Source organism: Microchirus variegatus, assembly GCF_963457635.1.
Source record: "Microchirus variegatus genome assembly, chromosome: 4".
In the NCBI taxonomy this organism is placed as follows: Eukaryota; Metazoa; Chordata; class Actinopteri; order Pleuronectiformes; family Soleidae; genus Microchirus; species Microchirus variegatus.
The window spans coordinates 29,674,872-29,695,610 of NC_139805.1; the positions used below are offsets into that span (position 1 = coordinate 29,674,872).

At 40.8% G+C, this 20,739-nt stretch overlaps 1 protein-coding gene across 1 annotated transcript; it reads left to right on the plus strand.

Moving 5' to 3' along the window:
• Nucleotides 1–885: 885 nt before the first annotated feature.
• Nucleotides 886–15,476, plus strand: LOC310926191 (bile acid-CoA:amino acid N-acyltransferase-like; the record flags this gene model as incomplete). Its single annotated transcript, XM_083888290.1, has 12 exons — nt 886–1,000; nt 2,647–2,833; nt 3,651–3,865; nt 6,205–6,304; nt 6,725–6,915; nt 7,005–7,180; nt 8,806–8,922; nt 9,032–9,117; nt 14,498–14,594; nt 14,687–14,767; nt 14,856–14,991; nt 15,376–15,476. 12 exons carry the CDS (start codon nt 886–888, stop codon nt 15,474–15,476), a joined length of 1,602 nt encoding a protein of 533 aa, XP_083744416.1.
• Nucleotides 15,477–20,739: the final 5,263 nt, after the last annotated feature.

Here is a 20,739-nt window from a genome sequence, read left to right on the forward strand (position 1 = left end):
TAAAGGTGCATCATTTGCCCCAACTTTGGAAATTCAACTCAATTTTAAAATGTGACAATACTAATGAAAAGAAAATGTGCAGAATATTAGCTGGATTGAGAATTATCTAAGGGGTCCACCAAGCCTCTAAAGTTGTTTCTTAGCAGAGCCTGTATCCCCGTTCTTTTGGTAAGTGTCTGATTCTCAAATATTGCATTTTCCTTCTTATTGTTAGCATTTCTTTGTCCCAATAGCTAGTGAAGGTAGTCCAGTTATGGCGTTATGGAAATATATATTTTTTTTCATATTAATGGAACCAAACCTAAAGATACATGTATATCTAGACATGTATATCTTGCTGCTGTTGTTATCCTGTAGTCCTTGTCAGTATTTTTGTCACTATGGCAGCTAAGCCATTGCAAAAGGATAACAGCCCAAGCCAAAATGCTAAATAAGCAGCAACAAGGAAGTCCAAGTCCACATATGGACTGGGGGCTACAATAAGCAAAGATGATGCAATCATAACAGGTTCCAGGCCTCCAACTGTAATCAAGTCCTCAGATGTTTGATGTCCAAAAGGGCGCATCTGAGCCGTGTTCCAAATGGGATGCAGCAAAACTGGTGATGGTACAACTTCAAATCTTCTACCAGAAAGCCAACATCCCAATGATATCTCAGATAAAAGCCATGCAGAAGATAATAGCCTTGTCAGATGAGAATGCCAAGATAAGAGCTATCCAAAGCCAGCTTCACAGCATAAACTACAGAAGATGCAGGTCAAGCTTCAGGAGACAGTTTGCCATCTGACCTTCTAATGTGGAACAGCTCATGAAAAACCAAGAAGAGCTGGCATTTCTCCACTCCATGAAAACAGATCAGAAAGCAACCTTTGGTGCTCTGGACAAGATGACTGTTGCAAAGGAGAAGAGGAAGGAAGCCCGGTTGTCAGCAGAGAATGAGATAAAACACAGGTATGAGGAACAGGCATCCACATCTAAAGGAGCCATCAGAAGCAGAGATGGTGAGTATTCTGATGATGATGAATCTGTGCAGCAGCCTTCCAAACAGCGACCACACAAGCTTGTCAAAAAGACTGGCACCTGTGTGTTCACCGTTGAATGAAGATGGATAAGGAAACCCACAGAAGGACTGAACTGTGGCTGTACTTCTTAACAAAGACAGAGACAGACACAGACACTTCTGCTATGTGAGTGGACTCGTTAGCATTTTAAGCTAGCGATATTTATGCTAACATGTTAGCAAACAACAAACAGATGGATAATTTAGCAGCAGAAAGAAAGCAGGACATGACAGTAACTGGACACAGTAGTTAGTAGTAGTGGCTAAAGTTAGCTTTTCTTACGCTAACATCAATTCATTATGTGTGTGTTTCTTTAGCATGTTTAGCTATGTTTACATTCAGTGACGGTGTGGTCATCTCTTTGTGTGTTATAATAGCCAATCTGCAAGCTCACAATGTGTTGCAGTGTGTCTGCTGCTATTTTCACAACTTATGTGTAACACTGCCCAACAACAATCTCCAATACTTATTGACCTAAATAAATTTGTTAAAAGTACTTCTACTACTTAAAAATACTTCTTTTTTCAACTAAAACTAGGCTAAAACCCTTTTGAGTTTCCGTTGACTAAAACTGGACTGAAACTATCACATATAGAAGTGACTAAAATGTGACTAAAACTAATAAGCATTTTAGTCCAAAAGACTAAGACTAAGGGCCAATTCCAATTCCTATCTTAACCCTCAATCTTAACCCTCAAGCTCAAAAATGCACGCTCCCTCGAGTGCAAGTGCTGTCCTGATTCTCAGAAAAATTAAGTTGAGGGGCAAGTTTAAGGGCTGTATCGCCCTGAATATTGAGATTTTCCGAGACCACCCTTGGGAGCAAGGGCTACCCAGAATGCATTGCGTGTTTTCACATAAGAAAGATGGCGTCGAAAGCAGCGAAGCGAGTGCGATACAAATTAAGTATTTTCTTTGTTAATAGAGATATAAAAATGATGAAAACCATTGTATTATCTTAGTTTGGCCCATATTATAGATTACAGACGTCATGGTTGCGTAACATTTATTTTTATTTTACAATCTTTTGTCAATAGCTGGCCGGAACGGACAATCGATCATTTGCAATTGTTTACTTTTCAATAAGCCGTGGTGTGTGGTAACTGTCAGCTGAATATGTCCGTGGTTGTGGTATTTGTATGAGTATCATCTTATAACTAACTGACAACCTAATAACTTGACTGAAATAAAATAATAAATAAATAATCGTGACGTAAATGTGTTCTTCTTCTTCTTTTTTGGAGTTGACAGGCTGGACGCAGCTTTCGCGTTATTCTGCCCCCTGCAGTATGAAGACGTATCTGCATTTAAGGGGTGTCCCATTTCTAAGTGACAAAATAACCCTCAACACTTGGTTTTGAGGGCCAGTTAAGATAAGGGTTGAGCTTGAGGGTTAAAATTGAGGGTTAAGATAGGAACTGGAATTGGCCCTAAGACTAAATCTAAGATGGTTGTCAAAAACAACACTGATCGAAGAAGCTGGTGGAAACTCAAAAACAGTCATATGCAACAGCTGACAGATCCCGTAGACAGATAATGAAGCAAATATCTACATCCAACAAGGAAAACTGGGCCTGTTCACCCAGCTTACAAGGAGGTCTTGATTCACTTGGAGTCCATGAATGTGGTCAATGACAGCGCAGAGCGTAATGTGAAGCTCAGCACAGACTACATAGGCTCTGCAAGAGGAGAAGAACATTACCAGAATGTTCTGCTGGTGGTGGAAGCAGACAGAAAGAAAACACCAAACATGAGGAAGAGGAAGGGAACAATGTAAAGACGGTGTGTTCTTTGATGTTAAAACATCATTTATATGGTGCTTAGTTATTGGTTGTTAATGGATTACCACAGTATTATGATATGTTTGTAGGAGGTTTAAAGTTTGTCTTACACTTTGAAATGTAAGGTGTTCATAGTTCTAGAATAGAGCAATCTTTAGTTACATAATGTTATGATATTGTGAGTTAATGGAATATAATTTAAGATTTTATCGATAGCTTACTTTCAAGCTGTTATTATGGAAAATTTTTATTGTGTCTTCCCCCCAAAATGACAACTGCCATATCTCAAGAAGTAGTAATGATAGACACACACAACTGACACCAGATAATGCCCAATGTCCAAATTTATATTCAACTTTCTTTGACATTATAGGGCTAGATCTATTATTTTTGCCATTATTTAAGAAAAAAACAATATTTGTATGTCCGTCGTTAGTTGGAAACTTCAGAGGCTCGGTAGACCCCTTAGATATCAATGGAGTTTAATAAAATTGAAAAATGGAAGTTTAAATTAGTTAGTGCAAAAAATGTATTCTAGGTACAGATCTATTTTAAAAAAAAAAGTGGAGCAAATGATGCACCCTAATACTTATATCCTTAGATTATTCAAACATCCTCTAACTTAGTTTTTCCACCATAACTGGGATATAGAGTTGTGCTTCAGCAGTGGAATTACTCACTTTAAAATAGACTGTATCAAAGTTCAAGGTCCATCATTGTAATTAAATAAAAAAAATTAAATTTAAAAAGAGCACATAATCTCCTGGTCTTCTGCAATATAATTATGTAAAAATTGTGTCTCTAATACTTGCAGGTGCAGTACGGTGGCTGAGCAGAAACAGACCAGCTCCTCTCTTGACGGCTGCTCCTCTTCGTGCCATCATAGATGAACCGATCAGCATTAAAGGGCAATTCCTGCCCCCATACTCTCCAGTTACTCTTTGTGCACAATTGTGTTGTGAAGACGGTGACCTGTGGGAGGCATTCGCCCATTATAATACAAAAGCTGATGGCACTGTCAACTGTGAGTCATGCATACACTTGGATTATATACAGTAAATGCTCCCTCTGTGCTGTTTATCTGTCACTAGCCAGAAGGGAAACTAAAATGTTTGCAACCCGGTTGAAAAAAAAAACAGGTTAAATGTGCCATATGTAAGAATGTGGCCAAAAACGGTTGCTACATTCAAATTCCAAATATCGAGGTCTTTTAGGTTTCATTTTCTGACGTAACTGGCAACCAGTGGTTGCTCGGCAGCTGAGACTCTAATGACTGCAATGATTGGTAGACTGCGGTAGGTGGCGCCACATGCCAAAACATGATTTCAAAACATAAACATGATTTGCAGTCTGCAAAATATTTTTTTAATGCAAATATTTTGTCTGTACTGTTGTTGTTGGTGAGTTCAGTTTGAACATTGAACATTATTCCTGAGTCTCTGTGACATATTAGGAGGATTTTATGGCCAGTTGCTTTAGATTTATTACATAATGCACCTTTAACTAACATGATGAAGGAAATTCATAATTATTTCATTAGTTCTGTTTTAGTTAGTTCTTATTCGTCAAATGCTGAAAGTTCCCATGTGCACTTGAAGGCACCATCTCCCTTATTGCAGCAGATAACCAAACAGGTAGCAAAACGTCATTCCACTGCCAATTAGATCTCGGTAAAATCTTACTTCCTCTTTGACTCTGCCGTCGCAGCAGCAGAGTACGTACGCGAGGAGTGAAACAATGAGGTATAGTTTTCTTCGGAATATATGGATAAAATTTTATTAACTTAAACCAGCAGTGTTCATAGTAGTGATGAGATCGGCAGTTCATTTGAGTATACTTAGTATATATAGTAATCACTTGAATCAGTTCATTAAAATGATTTGTTCAAAAGATTCGTTCACCGAATAGTTCAGCGCTAAGCAGGAGCCCAGTGCACTACTACCTGACTCACCTTCTCCCTGAGTGCAGTACGTTCGCGCCACAGGTCATAGAGTGAGTGACAGCGCAAACGAGATTCATGTCCTCAGCCACAGTTCACCAGCTCTCTGTGTGTCAGTTCGTTCGCGAGATTCACGTCCACAGCCACAGTTCAAGAAATAAGAAAGGAACGAATCAGTTCATGAAGTGATCCCAGTCAGTTCGTTCACTCAAATGATTCATACTTTCGAACGAATCACTCCTGACCGACACAACACTAGAGTTCTGGCGTTGATGGAAAACATAAAAACGACGACGAAGCTTCTCCACTTTGTTGAGAGTGTGGCTCGAGATCCGGGCCCTGACATCGCTCGGTAGTGGAGCATATGAGACTCGGTCGGGTTTTTAAAGGGGAAATAAGTAGTTTATAGTGCCATCTAGAGGAGAGGCTGAAATTTACAACAAAGACCTGCTGCTCTGCTCACCCCCTCCCTTCCCTGAGCGCTACGGTATCCGCAGCTGGTCCTCGTTGTCTTTCTCCGTGTCAGCAGATGAGGTTCGTGAGGCGAGGGAGAGGGCGAGCTACCGCGGCCGTAGCAGACGAAGTGGCGAGAGTGGAGGCGGGACTTCCGCTACAAGTAAAGAGACGCTTGTTTTGTTCTCTCGCGTTTGTCCTTACAGGCTCCGGTAGAAACATGGCGTCTCGCTGCTAACAGTGGCTATGCAACCGCGGTCCGTGACCATGTTGTTTTACATGACTTTTTTAAACACTACGAAAATGAAACAAAAACTATTATACAGCGACTAGACAATGCAGGAGCAGATAATATGTATACAAAAGTGGATTTTGGGTCATATAAACTCATAAATACTACATAGTGTCCCTTTAAGTTGGAGTGAAAAGATTCCTGTGGACCATTCCAACGACTTCCAGCAGATTCCAGTAGATGGCGAGCTACCCAGTTGAATACATGAAACAGGAGGCACCAAATCGAACACACGTTAGAAAGAGTGCACTCAAACGATCCTTTTAGACACGTGGATTCTTGACTTTTGAACTCAGATAGATCAGAACTCTGATCGGAAATCACTTGACTTTGACTGAGAGACAAGTAAATAGGACATTTTAATTTCATTTTAAAAGGGCCCAATTTTTTTTTTCTATGCAAATATTAATTATTTGTATGTTGCATAAGGTTCTGTTGCAAACTAAGATGCAAAGTGCAGTTAATTGAAACCTGTGGTGTTGCTGTGGTCATTACACTCTAATCTTTGCTCCTTACAAACCTAGAGAAGCGTGTATTTTCCAGGAGTGGGTTACATGTTCTTTAGCATTTTATTTTATTCCAGTGTTGACCTCAACTCGTCTCTGACAAAACTAATCACCCAAACATGCAGAAACATGTCAACTAAACTGTCCCCTACTCCGTCTTTCCCTTTAAACAGTGACCAGGGATCATTCAGTTGGGGGTTCATATTTGGGCTGTGAACCAATGGGACTTTTCTGGGGACTGCAGCCAGCTCCTGGAGGAAGAGAAGGCCAAAGGCAAGTTATACTGTCTATCTGTGTAGTACAGTATGACTGTTTCACTCGCACTGTTGCCTCATAGCAAGAAGGTTGCTGGATCATGCCCCAGTTTTCACCGGTATCCTTCACTTTCCAAAAACATGCAGACATTAAATGGACACTCTAAATTCCCTTTAGGTGTGAGTGTGAGAGTGGATAGTTGTCCATCTCTATATGTTGGCCCTGTGATGGACTGACGACCTGTCTTTACCCCTGTACCCCACCTTTCAACCTAAATTACCTTGAATTGGCACAAGCAGCTCCGCGAACCTCAGGTGTAACAAGAAGACTAAGGGGACCCCCTTATCCCAACTCTCAAAAAAACTCAAATGCATGTTAATGCCTGTTTTAAACGGTTTGGTACTGATGAGACTTTCATGTTTCGTGCTCTTTCCACAGACTGAGGAAGAAAAATGTAGAAACTCCATACGTCGTGCACATTTCCCTCCTGGATGGGCATGTGTCACCCAGTCAGAGACAGAGCACTGAACTGGCTGCTGTAACTGCTGAGCGCTGGTACATGGCACCAGGCGTAAAGAGGATAGAGATTCGCCAAAATGGACTTATAGGGACGTTATTCTTACCTCCTGGTGAGCACAGGATTTAAAGCATATACTGTATAAAGGTGGTGGATGGGAACTGTCCTCTCAACAGCATCATCTGTCCTGATTTCATGCAGGTCCAGGTCCATTTCCAGCCATGTTGGATCTTTGGGGAGTTGGTGGAGGACTGGTAGAGTATCGCTCAGCCCTGTTTGCATCCAGAGGTTATGCCAGCTTATCACTCGCCTACATGAAGCACAAAGACTTACCTGGCCCATTCCATTGCCTCACTGTTGGTGATTCATATTTCAAGGTACAGCAACATAGTGAAATTACTTTGTCCGGTGTTTCAATTCAAAACATTTTATTTTTCCCTTAACCTCTTTTTCACGGTTGCCCCCGGGATCAGGGGCAGTGTCAGACGCAGTGACAAAAGCGTCATAAAACCATATCTAACTTTAACAAACACAGACATGCTGCATACCCACAGAAAGGTCAGAAACTCAGCTAAAAGCTCATATAAACCATTCTTATGTTCACGAAACACAGCTAAAACACGGATTGATCAAACAGCAGGAGCGGGAGAAAAAACCGTCATCGCGCATACGGCTGTAGTTGACTGCTATTTGGCTTCTAACTTTAGTTCAGTTCTGACTGTTACCGCTCAATCAACCAGACTCCATTTCTTCATGTCACTCTCTCTCACAGCCCCGCTAGTTCATCCCACCTGCACGTTCACGAGAGGCTAAATTACATTGAAAATCGGCACCGGAGCGTCAGCGTGATTATGTAAACAAAAAAAACCACGTGTCGGCTGGACAGTGGAGAATCCACAGATTCCAGCGGTACCATTTGTATCACTCTACGACCAAGATTCACGGATCCAGCCCCAAAATAAGAGCAAAACAACAACTGACTTTCAAGAAATACAAGCAGAAATGTTGCCTTACCTTTGCTGTTTATCAAAACAAGTTATTTCCACCGGAACAAAACCACTTCTAATGAAGAACTACTCTTCCCAGCATGCTTTGGGGACAAATCCCGGTCTGATTGATCATTACAGAGCGACATTAGATTGTTCTGATTAGAGAAGGGCGAATGTCCGCACAAATGCGTCATATGCATTTATGTCCTTTTGACTCACTAATTAAGTGATTCACACGCATTTGGAGACTGGGGTCTGATTCTACCGGTTTAGAAGTTTAAAACGAGCTGACAATCACCCTAATTGACCAAGGTAAGCCAGAGATATGGCGCTGCGTAACTGAAGACGCTACAGAGCCACAAAGTTGTTATTACACACCACACAGGGATTATCGATTTAGAGCGAGTTATCATACTTTTTTTTTTTTTTGCAAAACAAGTTCTTTTTAGATCTGTAGTGACATATAAATAAAATTAAATGGGTTTTTAATAATTTGGTACCTAAGAAATCTCAAATGGCACAGATGGTGCCAAGCTGTGCCAAAAGTGAGGATGCCCAGACATCTCTTTAATAAAACATCTGTAATTTCACTCTGCTTCACTTCAGCAACATCAGACTTTGCACAGCTCATGTCCACGTGATATTACATGACCTCCATGTGTTTTAAGCTCCTACTGCATATTTTAAAGGTGATATTTGCGTTAAAATGCAATATATTTTTAGGCGAGAGAAAAAAATCCTTCATTTATGCTGTGTTCATGTACATTTACTCTGACACAGTGGCATCTACAGTGAAACTTACACCTCTGGTGGAATCTCACAAGTGTTATCTGTAGTTTGATATCAAGATAATTCACATAGAGCTTGTAACTACAGAGATTTACTCTATTTAGTTTTGGCATGTCATTTTCCAGCAGGGACTCCAAAAAGAGGGTCAGGGAAGAAGAGGTTAATTCAACACAGAAAATCATATACTAATGTTTTATGTAAATCCTTTTATTCTGTTTGGACAGTCAGCTTTCCAGCTGCTTCAAGAACATCATCAAGTTTGTCCTGACAGAGTTGGGATCATCGGTCTGTCGTACGGAGTCTACCTGACTCTTCGAATTGCCACTCAGTGTGGTGTCAAAGTATGTCTGAACATCCACAGTCTCACATTGGTTTCTCGTTATATTTTTTAAACATAATAGTTGTTAGCGGTACAAAGTTAGATTTGTTTTATTATGTTCTTCTCTCCAGCCATCATGCTTGATTTGTGTTAATGGACCAGCTATAGATGTCGTGAAGAGCTCAGGTGGAGACAGCAGGACTCAAGACAGCGATAGGTAAATTGTACGTTTGAGTTTTTTTTAGTATTAGATAAGTCTTTGTCTGAACAGAATACATGTTATTAGTCACTCACAGTGATTTGAGGTTCTCCTCCCACCAGGCTGACAGTCACATTGACCTCATATCTGGTCAGATGTTGAGTTCTAAAAATAGTGGGTTTTTGTCAAACCCACTATTTGCCAATGAGGGTGCCTCATCTGTCACTCTCCTCCATCAGCGCCATGGAGGGCTGTTGTATATTCGTCTGATGACTTTCTGCAGTAGTCGTTTATCTCGACGCACCTTTGCTGAGGACTCGACCTCTGATACTGATTTAATTGATTAATTGACCACTGCAGGACTCCGGTCAGAGAGTCATCTGCTGTGTTTTCTTTATTTTTTTTACTTATCACTTGCAGTCATGCGACAATACAGTCTCCTACTATTGTAGAGGAAGTAGAAGAGGTAGAAGTATCTGGAAATAAACAGTAAATTAAGATTCACTATCATAATCGAACAGCAGTACACATCTGGTTGGTCTTCACAGCGCAGATCTCTCTAAGATCTAATATATGTTTGCTAGCAATGTGTTTATAACAGTAATAATAAGACATTTGGCCATAATTATCCCAAGTAACGAAATACATTTACTCAAGTTACTGTATTGAATACTTTTTTTTGTGTATTTTGTATTTTTTAAGTACATTTTGTATTTTACTTGAGTAAGTATTGACTCAAGTATTGTACTTAGTTACTTTATAAATCCTATCCGTTACTGAGTAAAAATAAAAATACAGCACAATGAAGACCTACAGGGGGAAAATATACACCAGAATCAGACAAATGTTGATGTGATTAGCACCAGCACTGGCACATGAACAGAGGGCGTGCGCCAAAGTGACGTAATATCCTGTGTCGCAACGGGCGCGTGAGCTACAAAATAGTTTTAGATTTCTGAGGCCTTGTCATATTTCTACTACCCTCACACCCCACGCAAAGTGACTTTTACTTAAAGTACACTTCAAATGAACTACTTTTTACTTCTACTGGAGTACATTTTCAGATGACTACTTTTACTTCTACTTGAGAACAATATTTAAGTACTTTTTCCACCTCTGCATATGTAACGGACGGAGTTATTGCCGCCGCCTTGTAGGGGATAGTACAGTACTTAGCTTAGGGAGCTTTGAGTTGGCCAGGATCTAGGTCACCCACACCCAATAGCTACAGCTCCAATGTCCGTGTATGCACGAGCAAGTGGTTTCCTGTTCAGCAGCCCAGACTAAATGCAGGCTTAATAGACTGGTGACAGTGGGCTTCAGGGTATAAGGAGTGTCCAGTGGCTGCCTGAAGGGGATGTGGTGTATGAGATTTTATGTACTATACACTCACCCCTACTCTATCCAAGTCTAGGTGAATCAGGTGGAGCGCCCCTACCCCCAGGTAAGTAACCCAAAAGAGAATAGTTAAGGGAAATAATATTTGCTACTTATGAAATATAAATATAAAATACTGAATGATAAATGCAGCACCTTCCAATAACCTTTAGTTGTGCCTGCAAAACTATCTTTTTTAACAGGTAACAAGAAAACATCAATTCACCTTTGACATTGTGTTGACATGAACTAATAATCCCTTTTAACAGGTAGCAAGAAAACATCAATTCACATTTGACATTGTGTTGACATGAATTAATAATCCCTCAGATAAAGGGCTCACTGTTCTCAAACACTTATCATCTCTAAACAGACATCCACTTTAAATCACTTTGTTATAGAATTAGTCAGTTCACATTCCTTCAAACACCGAACCATAAAAACCAGTGTAAATTTCTGAGGAAACACAATCAACCCAAAACAGAATCTCAAACATTCACATTCAAAATGGGTCATGTGTAAGCAAAGTCAGTGTAAGTGACGTTAACTGTCAATATCGTGAGCAGGCGCGTTTCTGTTCAGTTCAGCAGGCGCCGTGTATAAGGGACAGAATCAGTAACAGTCTTGTTTCTCTCCAAACAGTGCGAATGGCGTGTGTGTGTGTGTGAGTGAATTGAGTGTGTGAGCGTGTGTGCGTGTTCTGTCAGTGTTACTGTTATGAGGTAATTACCCACAACCAGCGAGATCACAATGTGGATGTCGGACAAATGGCAGGGCAGGAACCTTCCCCAGGCAATCCTTTCAAACGTCGATGCACTAGCCACCAGCAACGCAAGCTCGAAATGGCGGCTCTTCTCGTAGATGAACCAGGCAAAGAAGTTAGCTTCTCCAACGTAACCCACTTGTATGCCTCGATCACTCGTCCCTCCAACGTAACCCGTCTGTATGCTTCGATCACTTGTCCTTCCAACACGCACGCTCGTCCAACCGTCCTCTGTGTAGCCTAACATATGCCGCCATGTCACATTACCCACTATCGTAGATAGATTAACTGCAGCCCGACTTTGTCGCCAAAATAAAACGTAAACAATATCGACGTGATACTGACTTACAAATTCAACGCATACGGCTGAAGTTGACTGCTATTTGGCTTCTAACTTTAGTTCAGTTCTGACTAGGGTTGCCACCTTTCAGAAATTAAAATAAGGGCCGCCCCACCGTGGCTCCTCGGGGCCATGACCACCACGGAGCCGACTAATGTGGGACATCTAGGCGGAGGCGGGTTGGTGTGGAGCATTTGAAAATCTGAGGTAAAAATGGGGCATTCTGAGGCTTTTTGAAGGAGCATTATGATGACTCATGAAGTAAGGCCAAGTAACTCAAAACATTACAGAACTCTGTATTACAGAAAACATCTACTTTGGGAAGCAGCTGGGGGAACACATGAATAAGAAATGTCTTTATTGGCAAGAGCAATATAACTAGGGATGCACCGAAAATCAGGAAACAGTTGGCCGAAACCAGAAAACCGAAATAAGTTATTGTGCTAATTCTGTACCATTGTCTGACTGTGTGCTTACCTCACTAAAGTCAAGGCATTACAATTATAGTATATTATATTATAGAGTGCGCCCCCTCATCTGGTGCAGACGGGCCTTTTTTTCTGCACCGCACCTGCACTGTGGCTTCTCTCTCTCTCTCTGCTGCGTTGTGCGTCGCTGCTGCGCTCTGCGCTTTTCCTCCAAGCGATCTTTCCGTATCAGCACAGACTGGATTATTTCTCTACACGCAGTTTTATCTTTACATCCAATAATAATCTTTATGACAAGGATCGGTACAATCGCGATGACGTGCAGGGGATCCGAGTAGAAAATACGGAATCGTCCAAATAAAGGACGATTCCGTATTTTACAGGACGTGTGGCAATCCTAGTTCTGACTGTTACCGCTCAATCAACCAGACTCCATTTCTTCACGTCACTCTCTCTCACAGCCCCGCTCGTTCATCCCACCTGTGCGTTCACGAGAGGCTTAATTATAGTTGTCCACACTATTATTTATGTAATTTAAAATAAATGTCTGTTTTTGATATTAATACATTAATTTTGCATCATAAATAGTATTATTAAGTATATGTGTGATATAATAATGCAATATTGTGAATAGTTGTTTTTTCCCCCCACTTTTTGACCACAATAGATGCACATTGGCCCCCAGGTCATTAGTTTGAGACCCCTGATCTACATGCATCTCACCACCTGTCATTCACACACATGCACACACTTCATTTTGTTTAACCCTCTAACACACCTAGACACCTTTTTGTGTTTTTGACTTTTACTTTTTAGCATATCTTTATAATTTTTTCATGCATATGGTTCAAAATTTGCCAGGTTGTGTATTTTTGAGTGTATTTAAAAGTTATTATTATATAATTTTTTTTAAGTCCATTTTTAACAACGTGAACTGAAATGCTAACACTTTAACACCTACGCACCAAAATGTGCTCATTGAAACCCATTCAAATCACTATTTTTGATCCTGCTCAAATATAAAGTAAAAAGCATGAATCTTCTAATTTTTTTACATCATTTGAAGCAAAAGGCTTTAAATATGTGCTCTGACCGATTTCTATCAAGATTTAGTCATTTAATCTTTTTTGGGCACATGGAGAAAAAAACTTTTTCTGATCAATGGCACTCCCACTAAACTTCCCGGGGGCTTTCTCGTGTCCCACCAACTCCACTGACTCTTCTGACTGTGGAGAAGAGGTGACCTTTTGTGAAAATCTAAAAACGGAGAGATCTGGGCACCCACAAACACCCTGACGCTCCAGCGCACGCCTCCAGACTCAGGACTAACTCCAGAACCTCCCTGCTATGCCGTGGCCATTGTTAGTGAGCTGATTGACACTTTTTATTTATTTTTCACCATGGAGATCACAAAACTTATCACGGAATGAACCAAACTGCATGAGATAAAAGACAATGCCCGAGTGGAAGGACCTCGTTGCCACCACCTTGCGGGCTTTGTTTGGACTCCTTCTGCTGCCGTCTATTGGTCAGCTGGTGCGCTGCCAGAACGAAACCAAGGACAGAGAGGGTCGTGTTGGACATGATGGAGGGGCTGGGAGGGTGACTGTGACTATTGATCATTTATTTTCCTCATTTTGGCGGATCACTATGGTTGGCACAATGCCTAAAAACTGACCAGAGCTTCCCCCACAGCTCCCGAGGCTCCTCCATCTTTGCGATCACCCCAACTCACATGGTGTCCTACACACCGAACCGGGACAAAATGTCTTCCTGCTCAGCACCAAACACCGGGAGCCGGAGATCAGTAGCGGGGAAAAAAAGAAGCCCCAGATCATTCTCGATTAGAACCGCTGCAAAGGAAGCGTGGATACCACGGATGGAAGTTCTTCATTACAGCACAAAGAATAATGACTAATTATTTTTATTTGGTATCTATGATAAGGTCTGATGTTGGTCTAAAAAAGACATATAAACAAAATGAAAATATGAAAATATAAATGTTATAGCTTGTATTTGTATTGGTGCTCTAGGTATGTTAACACTGGTATTTTATGAAACCTGGCATTACAAAAAATAATAAGAATGCAAAAAAAAAGGTTCTGGTAATCCTTTACATATACTGGGCTGCAATAATCAAAACAATAAAAATCCAGTTTGCATGAAGTATACTGAAAATAATTAATTTTTTGTGTTTTTTAGATCATAAAATCAAGGGGCATCATGCATAAACCTGGCAATTTAAGGGTTAAAAATAAAAAAATATACATTAATATTTTATATGCATGGAAAGAACAGATGTTGATCTAGAACTTAAAAAAAAATGAAAAATACAAATGTATACTATTTTTATAGTTGTGTACTTTCATGCGCACCATTTGGTGTGCTGGGTAAACCAAATTATACAGTGTATATACGTGTATCTGTATATAGTATAAGTTACACACTATAGCTTGAAATGATCTTTTCTCCTTTCTGTGAATATTTCAGTGATCCACAATATTGGACATATGACCATCAAGGCTACGCCACTTTCAAAGAAGTCTCCATGCCTCATAATATTGGCCCAGGAAGCAAATGTGTGAAGGTGATGGGAAAGACTTAAGCGGCCACTCTGCCACCTCCAGCACTAACACATATGTCATTTTACAACGTTTTTATGTTTTACGTTTTTTACAGCTGGAGAACATCACCTGTCCATTAATGTACATTTTAGCAGAAGATGATCTGAACTTTTCAAGTGTGGAGACTGCAAACCTGGTAAATTGTATCTCTTTACTTTTTTTCTTTTTACAAATACTAAATTAACTTGCTGCTGGTTTTATGACTCTGATATGTTGGTCATCAGATTGAGGAAACCCTGAGGGCTGCAGGTAAATCTAACCTCTTCACTCGTTTGTCGTATCCTGGTGCTGGGCACTTGATCGAACCGCCTTACACACCACATGTAAGAGCATCCCTATGGAGAGTCAAACCAATAAAACGTGAGTCCTATAAGTTCAATTCAGTTTAATTTTACTTGTTTAGTGCCAAATCACAACATACATCATCTCAAGGCACTGTACATCTAGACATCATGCAGATCAGAGAAACCCAACAATTCACACAATGAGCAAGCACTAGGCATCAGTGGAGAGGAAAAAACTCCCTTTTAACAGGAAGTAATCTGACAGAACCAGACTCAAAGATGTGCAGCCATCTGCCAGTTGGAGTAAAAGAAAAAAATGGGGGACACAGGAGAGGTGGTGGACAAAGTGTTGAATTTTAGATTCAGCCACATCACCCACCCACACTTGTCATCATCATTGCCATGAAATGTAATTGGATAGTAATAACTGAGTCTTTTTTTTCTTTTGTATATACTGCAGTGATGATGGCAATGGGAGGTCGTCCCTCACCTCATGCAGCTGCCCAGGAAGATTCCTGGAGGAACATTCAGGAGTTTATGGAAAATAATCTGAGACGGTGAATCTGGTGTTGGTGAAGACTCGCAAGGTCTTGTTTGGGAAATGCTGCATCTACCCCGAGGAGTTTTGCCACAGGGAAAGTGGCAACTTTGTTGTATTTCTTTGATGCATCTTCTGTTTACAGAAAACAGAAGATTTGTATAACTGTGTGGAGTTTGTGTGAAAGTATATATATTCTGTCAGTGGTAAGAGCAAAGCTATGGGTTTGGTTGGTATGTCTGATATTCCTGTTTATACATATGCTTGGAAACTTCTGCATTTTAAAGGTGCATTATGTAATACATTTAAAGCAACTGGCCATAAACTCCTCCTAATATGTCACAGAGGACCAGGAATAATGCTCACCAACAACAACAGTACAACAAAAATATTTGCATTAAAAAAATATTTTTCGCACATCAAAGTTTGTTTATGTTTTGACATTATGTTTTGGCATGACCGTCTACCGCCGTCTACCAATCTTAAAAGTCAGTAGAATCTCAGCGGTTGAGCAGCCATGGGTTGCCAGTTACGTAACTACAATTGAAATGAAACGAAAGGAAACCTAAAAGACCTCTGTATGAATGTCAAAAAAGCCAAGATAAAGTTTGCAGCAAAGCGAGGGTCTATGCTTTTGAACGGTGGAGACAGTTTAAAGCTGAGAGGAATTTCAAAACGGATGTAGAATGGGCTCTTCTCCTAGAAAGGTAAGTTCAGCTTGGCTAAGTAAGTTAGCATCATAGCTCGACTGTCGAGTTCTGTGTTTAACTGTTCCCTCGGTTTTGAAGGCTGCCGTACGGCTGCCATACCCGCTTCGGTGCAGCGGGGGTTGTGGCTCCGGCAGCTGCGTGCCACCACCACCGCACCGTGGTGGACAGCGTTTCTAATCTAACCTAATGGTCTTCTTCTGACATGCATGGAGAGAATAATAGCGGTAGCAGAGTGGTTAAATAGGTGGAATCGTGTCGGGAAGGTTGTAGGATTGATTCCGGGCAGTGTCAACGTTATTTACCTTATTATTGTATAAAGCATTAATAAGCTTGCGATGCATAAAATATTACCATGAATAATATATTGGGTGTGTGGTGGTAATTTGCCCTGCATGCCACGATGTCTCACACAGCCCTGCTGTTGTGATTCAACTTTGAAATTGGTGAGAGAATATTAATACAAATGATGAATTATTTTAAATAATTAATTTTGTTATTAATTTTCTTAAAAACGGGGCACCACTCCTCTTAATGACAGAAAGACTGTTATTTAACAACCTTTAAGTGTCTCGACTATCAGTTATCACCAATTAATAATAAGTAAATTAGTATTCATTAATGATTAACAAGGAAGGTGTGAGATCGTACATTGGCTTCTTTCAATTACCCTTTGTCACAAACAAGCAAGCACTGACATCAACCGGAGAAGAGAGTGGGTGTCTCGTTGCGCAGCTCTGGAGCTGTGTAATACGTGGTCCACCGACTCACGACAGGGACAGCTGGGCGACGGTAGTTAGGACCATGTGCAAATCACAGTCCTTTTCTGCAGGAATAATGGGGAATAACTCACAGGGAGTTATTCACGGGGTCCTTGGATCAAAAATAAAAGTAAATAAAAAGGGTAAAAACCAAAAATGGGGTAGGAAAGGACAAAATAGAATCTTCACAGCTCGGCCAGCAAGGATGTAGATCTTCAGGGTGTTGATTCTCCCTGGTGGGGTGGCCTTCTCTTTCTTTGTTCTCAACCATGAGGCCTTTTATGACCTCAAACTTTTCACCAGGCTTTATGGCTTCCCAGTAGGCCTCAACAGATGACAATGGCTAGGCCCAACACTGCTATATAACATTGTAAAAGGGGAGGCCAAAATGAAGGACAGTTCTTTCAAATATCATGCATAAAGTTATTCCATCTGATATATCCATCCCTAGTCAACAGCTAATGTTACCATAATTTATTTAATTTATATCTTGATCTTTGTAGTGGCTATCTTCGTTCTTTGTTATTTTTTCTTTTTCTTTAACCACTAAAGAACGACATGAGACTGCTTACTCCTCGTTGAGCTGGGATGGTGCTAACGACGGTAAAACAACCGTGTTGCTCTGTCGTTCCCTCAATCTTTATTGAACACACACACGTTTTTTAACACTTCACTTCCTGTATATCTAACAGAGCTATAGAAGCCCAGAAAGCTCAAATTTCACAATCAACTCAAAACATTATATTCAAATGGCGCTTACAATCTTTACTGAGAGAACAGAATTGTGTGTCTTAGAGCCACTCATTTATGATAAAACGATGGTTCCTCGCTCGTTGCTGACGGAGTTACATGTCAACCGCTCTGGTAACCTCGACTCTGGAAGGGAGGGGTGGAGTGGAAGGCGGATATGACCTGCAGCAGTGTTTTGATTTTGAGTGTAGTAACTGTTTTTGGCCACATTTTTTTGTTTTCAAATGACACACAAACCATCATATGAACAGACATTAGAACCAGTTGAACACTGATGTGCTCAATGTAAAACACTATGATGAATGGAAAACACTTCTTCTCCATTGATCATAATGACTTAGGCCTTTTTTAGTGTTTAGTGTTACACTTACTACAGACACTACATACATAAGTGTGTAAAATATTTTAGAATATTGTTTTTATAGGCCCTGTGATGTCAGCCTGCAACCCTCCGGTGGAGGGTGAAGCGGTAGATACAGTTTTTCTCAATTGTTTACACACAAATTCTGGTACTTGAGACACAATGACCACAACAGGTAACTCATGCACCAACCCCCTGAACCAACTCTGCTAAACTACAAGCACAATTCCTGCTTTACACTCAAATTGCAGTTGTAAAACACACTTTTTTCAAAACACTACACACAATTCTCTGCATTTGCCACAATTTTCATGAAGAAAATCTCTTGTTTTCACAAGGAACACACTGTCATTCAAAATTCTAAAGTTAATTTTCCTACACAGAATTGTGTGTAGTGTTTTGAAAAAAGTGTGTTTTACAACTGCAATTTGAGTGTAAAGCAGGAATTGTGCTTGTAGTTTAGCAGAGTTGGTTCAGGGTGTTGGTGCATGAGTTACCTGTTGTGGTCATTGTGTCTCAAGTACCAGAATTTGTGTGTAAACAATTGAGAAAAACTGTATTATAGATTTCTTTAAAGGTAAAGTAAGTGGTTTATAGTGACATCTAGAGGAGAGATGCTGCTCCTCTGCTCACCCACTCCCTTCCCTGAGCGCTATGGTATCCTCAGCCGGTCAAATGTCGTCCTCGTCGTCTTTCTCCGTGGTGCAGAGTACGGTCAGGTACTGGTGTTCCTTTATTTGCTGTAAAATACGTGTGCTCCTCCATTCTAAACGCGTAAAAAGATCCGCTCTCAGCCTCGTCTCGGCGCCATGTTATTTTACATGACTTTTTGAAACACTACGAAAATGAAACAAAAAATATTATACAGCAACTAGACAATGAAGGAGCACATAATATGTATACAAACATGGATTTTGGGTCATATAAACCCATAAATACTACGCAGTGTCCCTCTAAGTTAAAAAAAAGAAGTTATTTTTCACCTGTTGAAATACATGTAAAGGACTAGTGCACACAGTAACATGCAGTAATCCTGCTGCCAAAAAAGTGATCTGTGCTTCTACCTTGTGGCTGAGGGGATATTTTTCTTCAAAATCACTACATTTGATTCAAGATTCAAGATACTTTATTGTCATTATACACATGTGTACAACGAAATTAAGGTGCACAGTCAGAGTACGGCCACATCAGTTAAAAGATAGATAAATAAAAGGAATAAAAATAGAATAAATAAAAACACTGTACACTTACAGCCAAACCCTAATCCCGCAGGATTTCAAGCATCACACACACACACATATATTCCCACACATACAACACGTACAATACCAATTATGTCAGGCCAGTAAACAGTTCAATTTCACTCATTTATATTGCACATCGCAATTAATATTGCACTTATATAGTCTGTTGGTGTGCTACAATGTTCAATGCGACTATTGCTGTGGGATAGAAACTGTTCCGGAAACGTGTGGTGTGTGTTTTGATGGACCTGTATCTTCTGCCTGATGGCAAAAGTTCAAAGAGGTGGTGGGGCAGGATGAGAGGGCTCTTTAATGATGTTCTGTGACTTTTTCATGCAACGAGAGTGAAAGAGCTGGTAGTTGGGAGTTGGTGATCTTTTGTGCTGTGTTGATGATTCTCTGCAGGGCCTTTTTGTCTGCTGCAGAGCAGCTTCCGTACCATGTCAAAATGCCATAAGTCATAATACTTTCAACAGTGCAGCGGTAGTAGGACACAAGCAGGTGTTGGGACAGGTTGATCTTCCTGAGTGCTCTCAGAAAGTATAACTTCTGTTGTGCCTTTTTTACCAGGATGTTGGTGTTGTCAGTCCATTTCAGGTCCTCTGTGATGTTATTGCCCAGGAACCTGAAATTTTCTTTGCACCACATTGTCAGCCTTTGCACCTCCTTCCTGTAGTCAGACTCGCTGTTTTTGCTGATCAACCCCACCACAGTAGTATCATCCGCAAATTTGATGATGGCGTTGGTGTTATGTGATGGGGTGCAGTCATGAGTGTACAGGGAGTAGAGGAAAGGGCTGAGCATGCAACCTTATGGGGCACCTGTGCTCAGTGTCAGGGTGGAGGAGTGGTGAGTGCCCATCCTGACTGACTGAGGCCTGTTGATTAAAAAATTCATGATCCACAGGCAGATGTTATACTCTATGCCCAGGTTTTGCATTTTGAAAAACAGTCTGCTGGGTAGGATGGTATTAAAAGCGGAACTGTAATCCACAAACAGCAGCCGTGCATAGGTCCCAGGATGTTCCAGGTGGTGCAGGACAGTGTGGAGCATAGTGCAGATGGCGTCATCAGTTGACCTGTTGCTCCTGTAGGCATTTTGATGAGGATCCTTGATGTGGTTTAGCACCAGTCTCTCCTGGCACTTCATGATTACAGGCGTCAGAGCCACGGGCCTGTAATCATTTAGCTCAGACACTGCTGTCTTTTTGGGGACAGGTATGATGGTGGATGTTTTCAGGCACTTGGGGACAGAGCACTGCAGTTGAGATGAGTTGAAGATATTTGTAAATACCTCAGATAACTCTGCAGCGCAGTCTTTAAGAACCCGCCCTGGTACCCTGTCTGGGCCGGCTGGCCTTCGCATCCCTGATGCCCCTCTTCAGGTTCGCTCTGGCCTCGCTGTACTGTTGTTGGCCACATCTGTATGCTTTTAACAACTGGTTTAACTGTGTTGATAAAAGG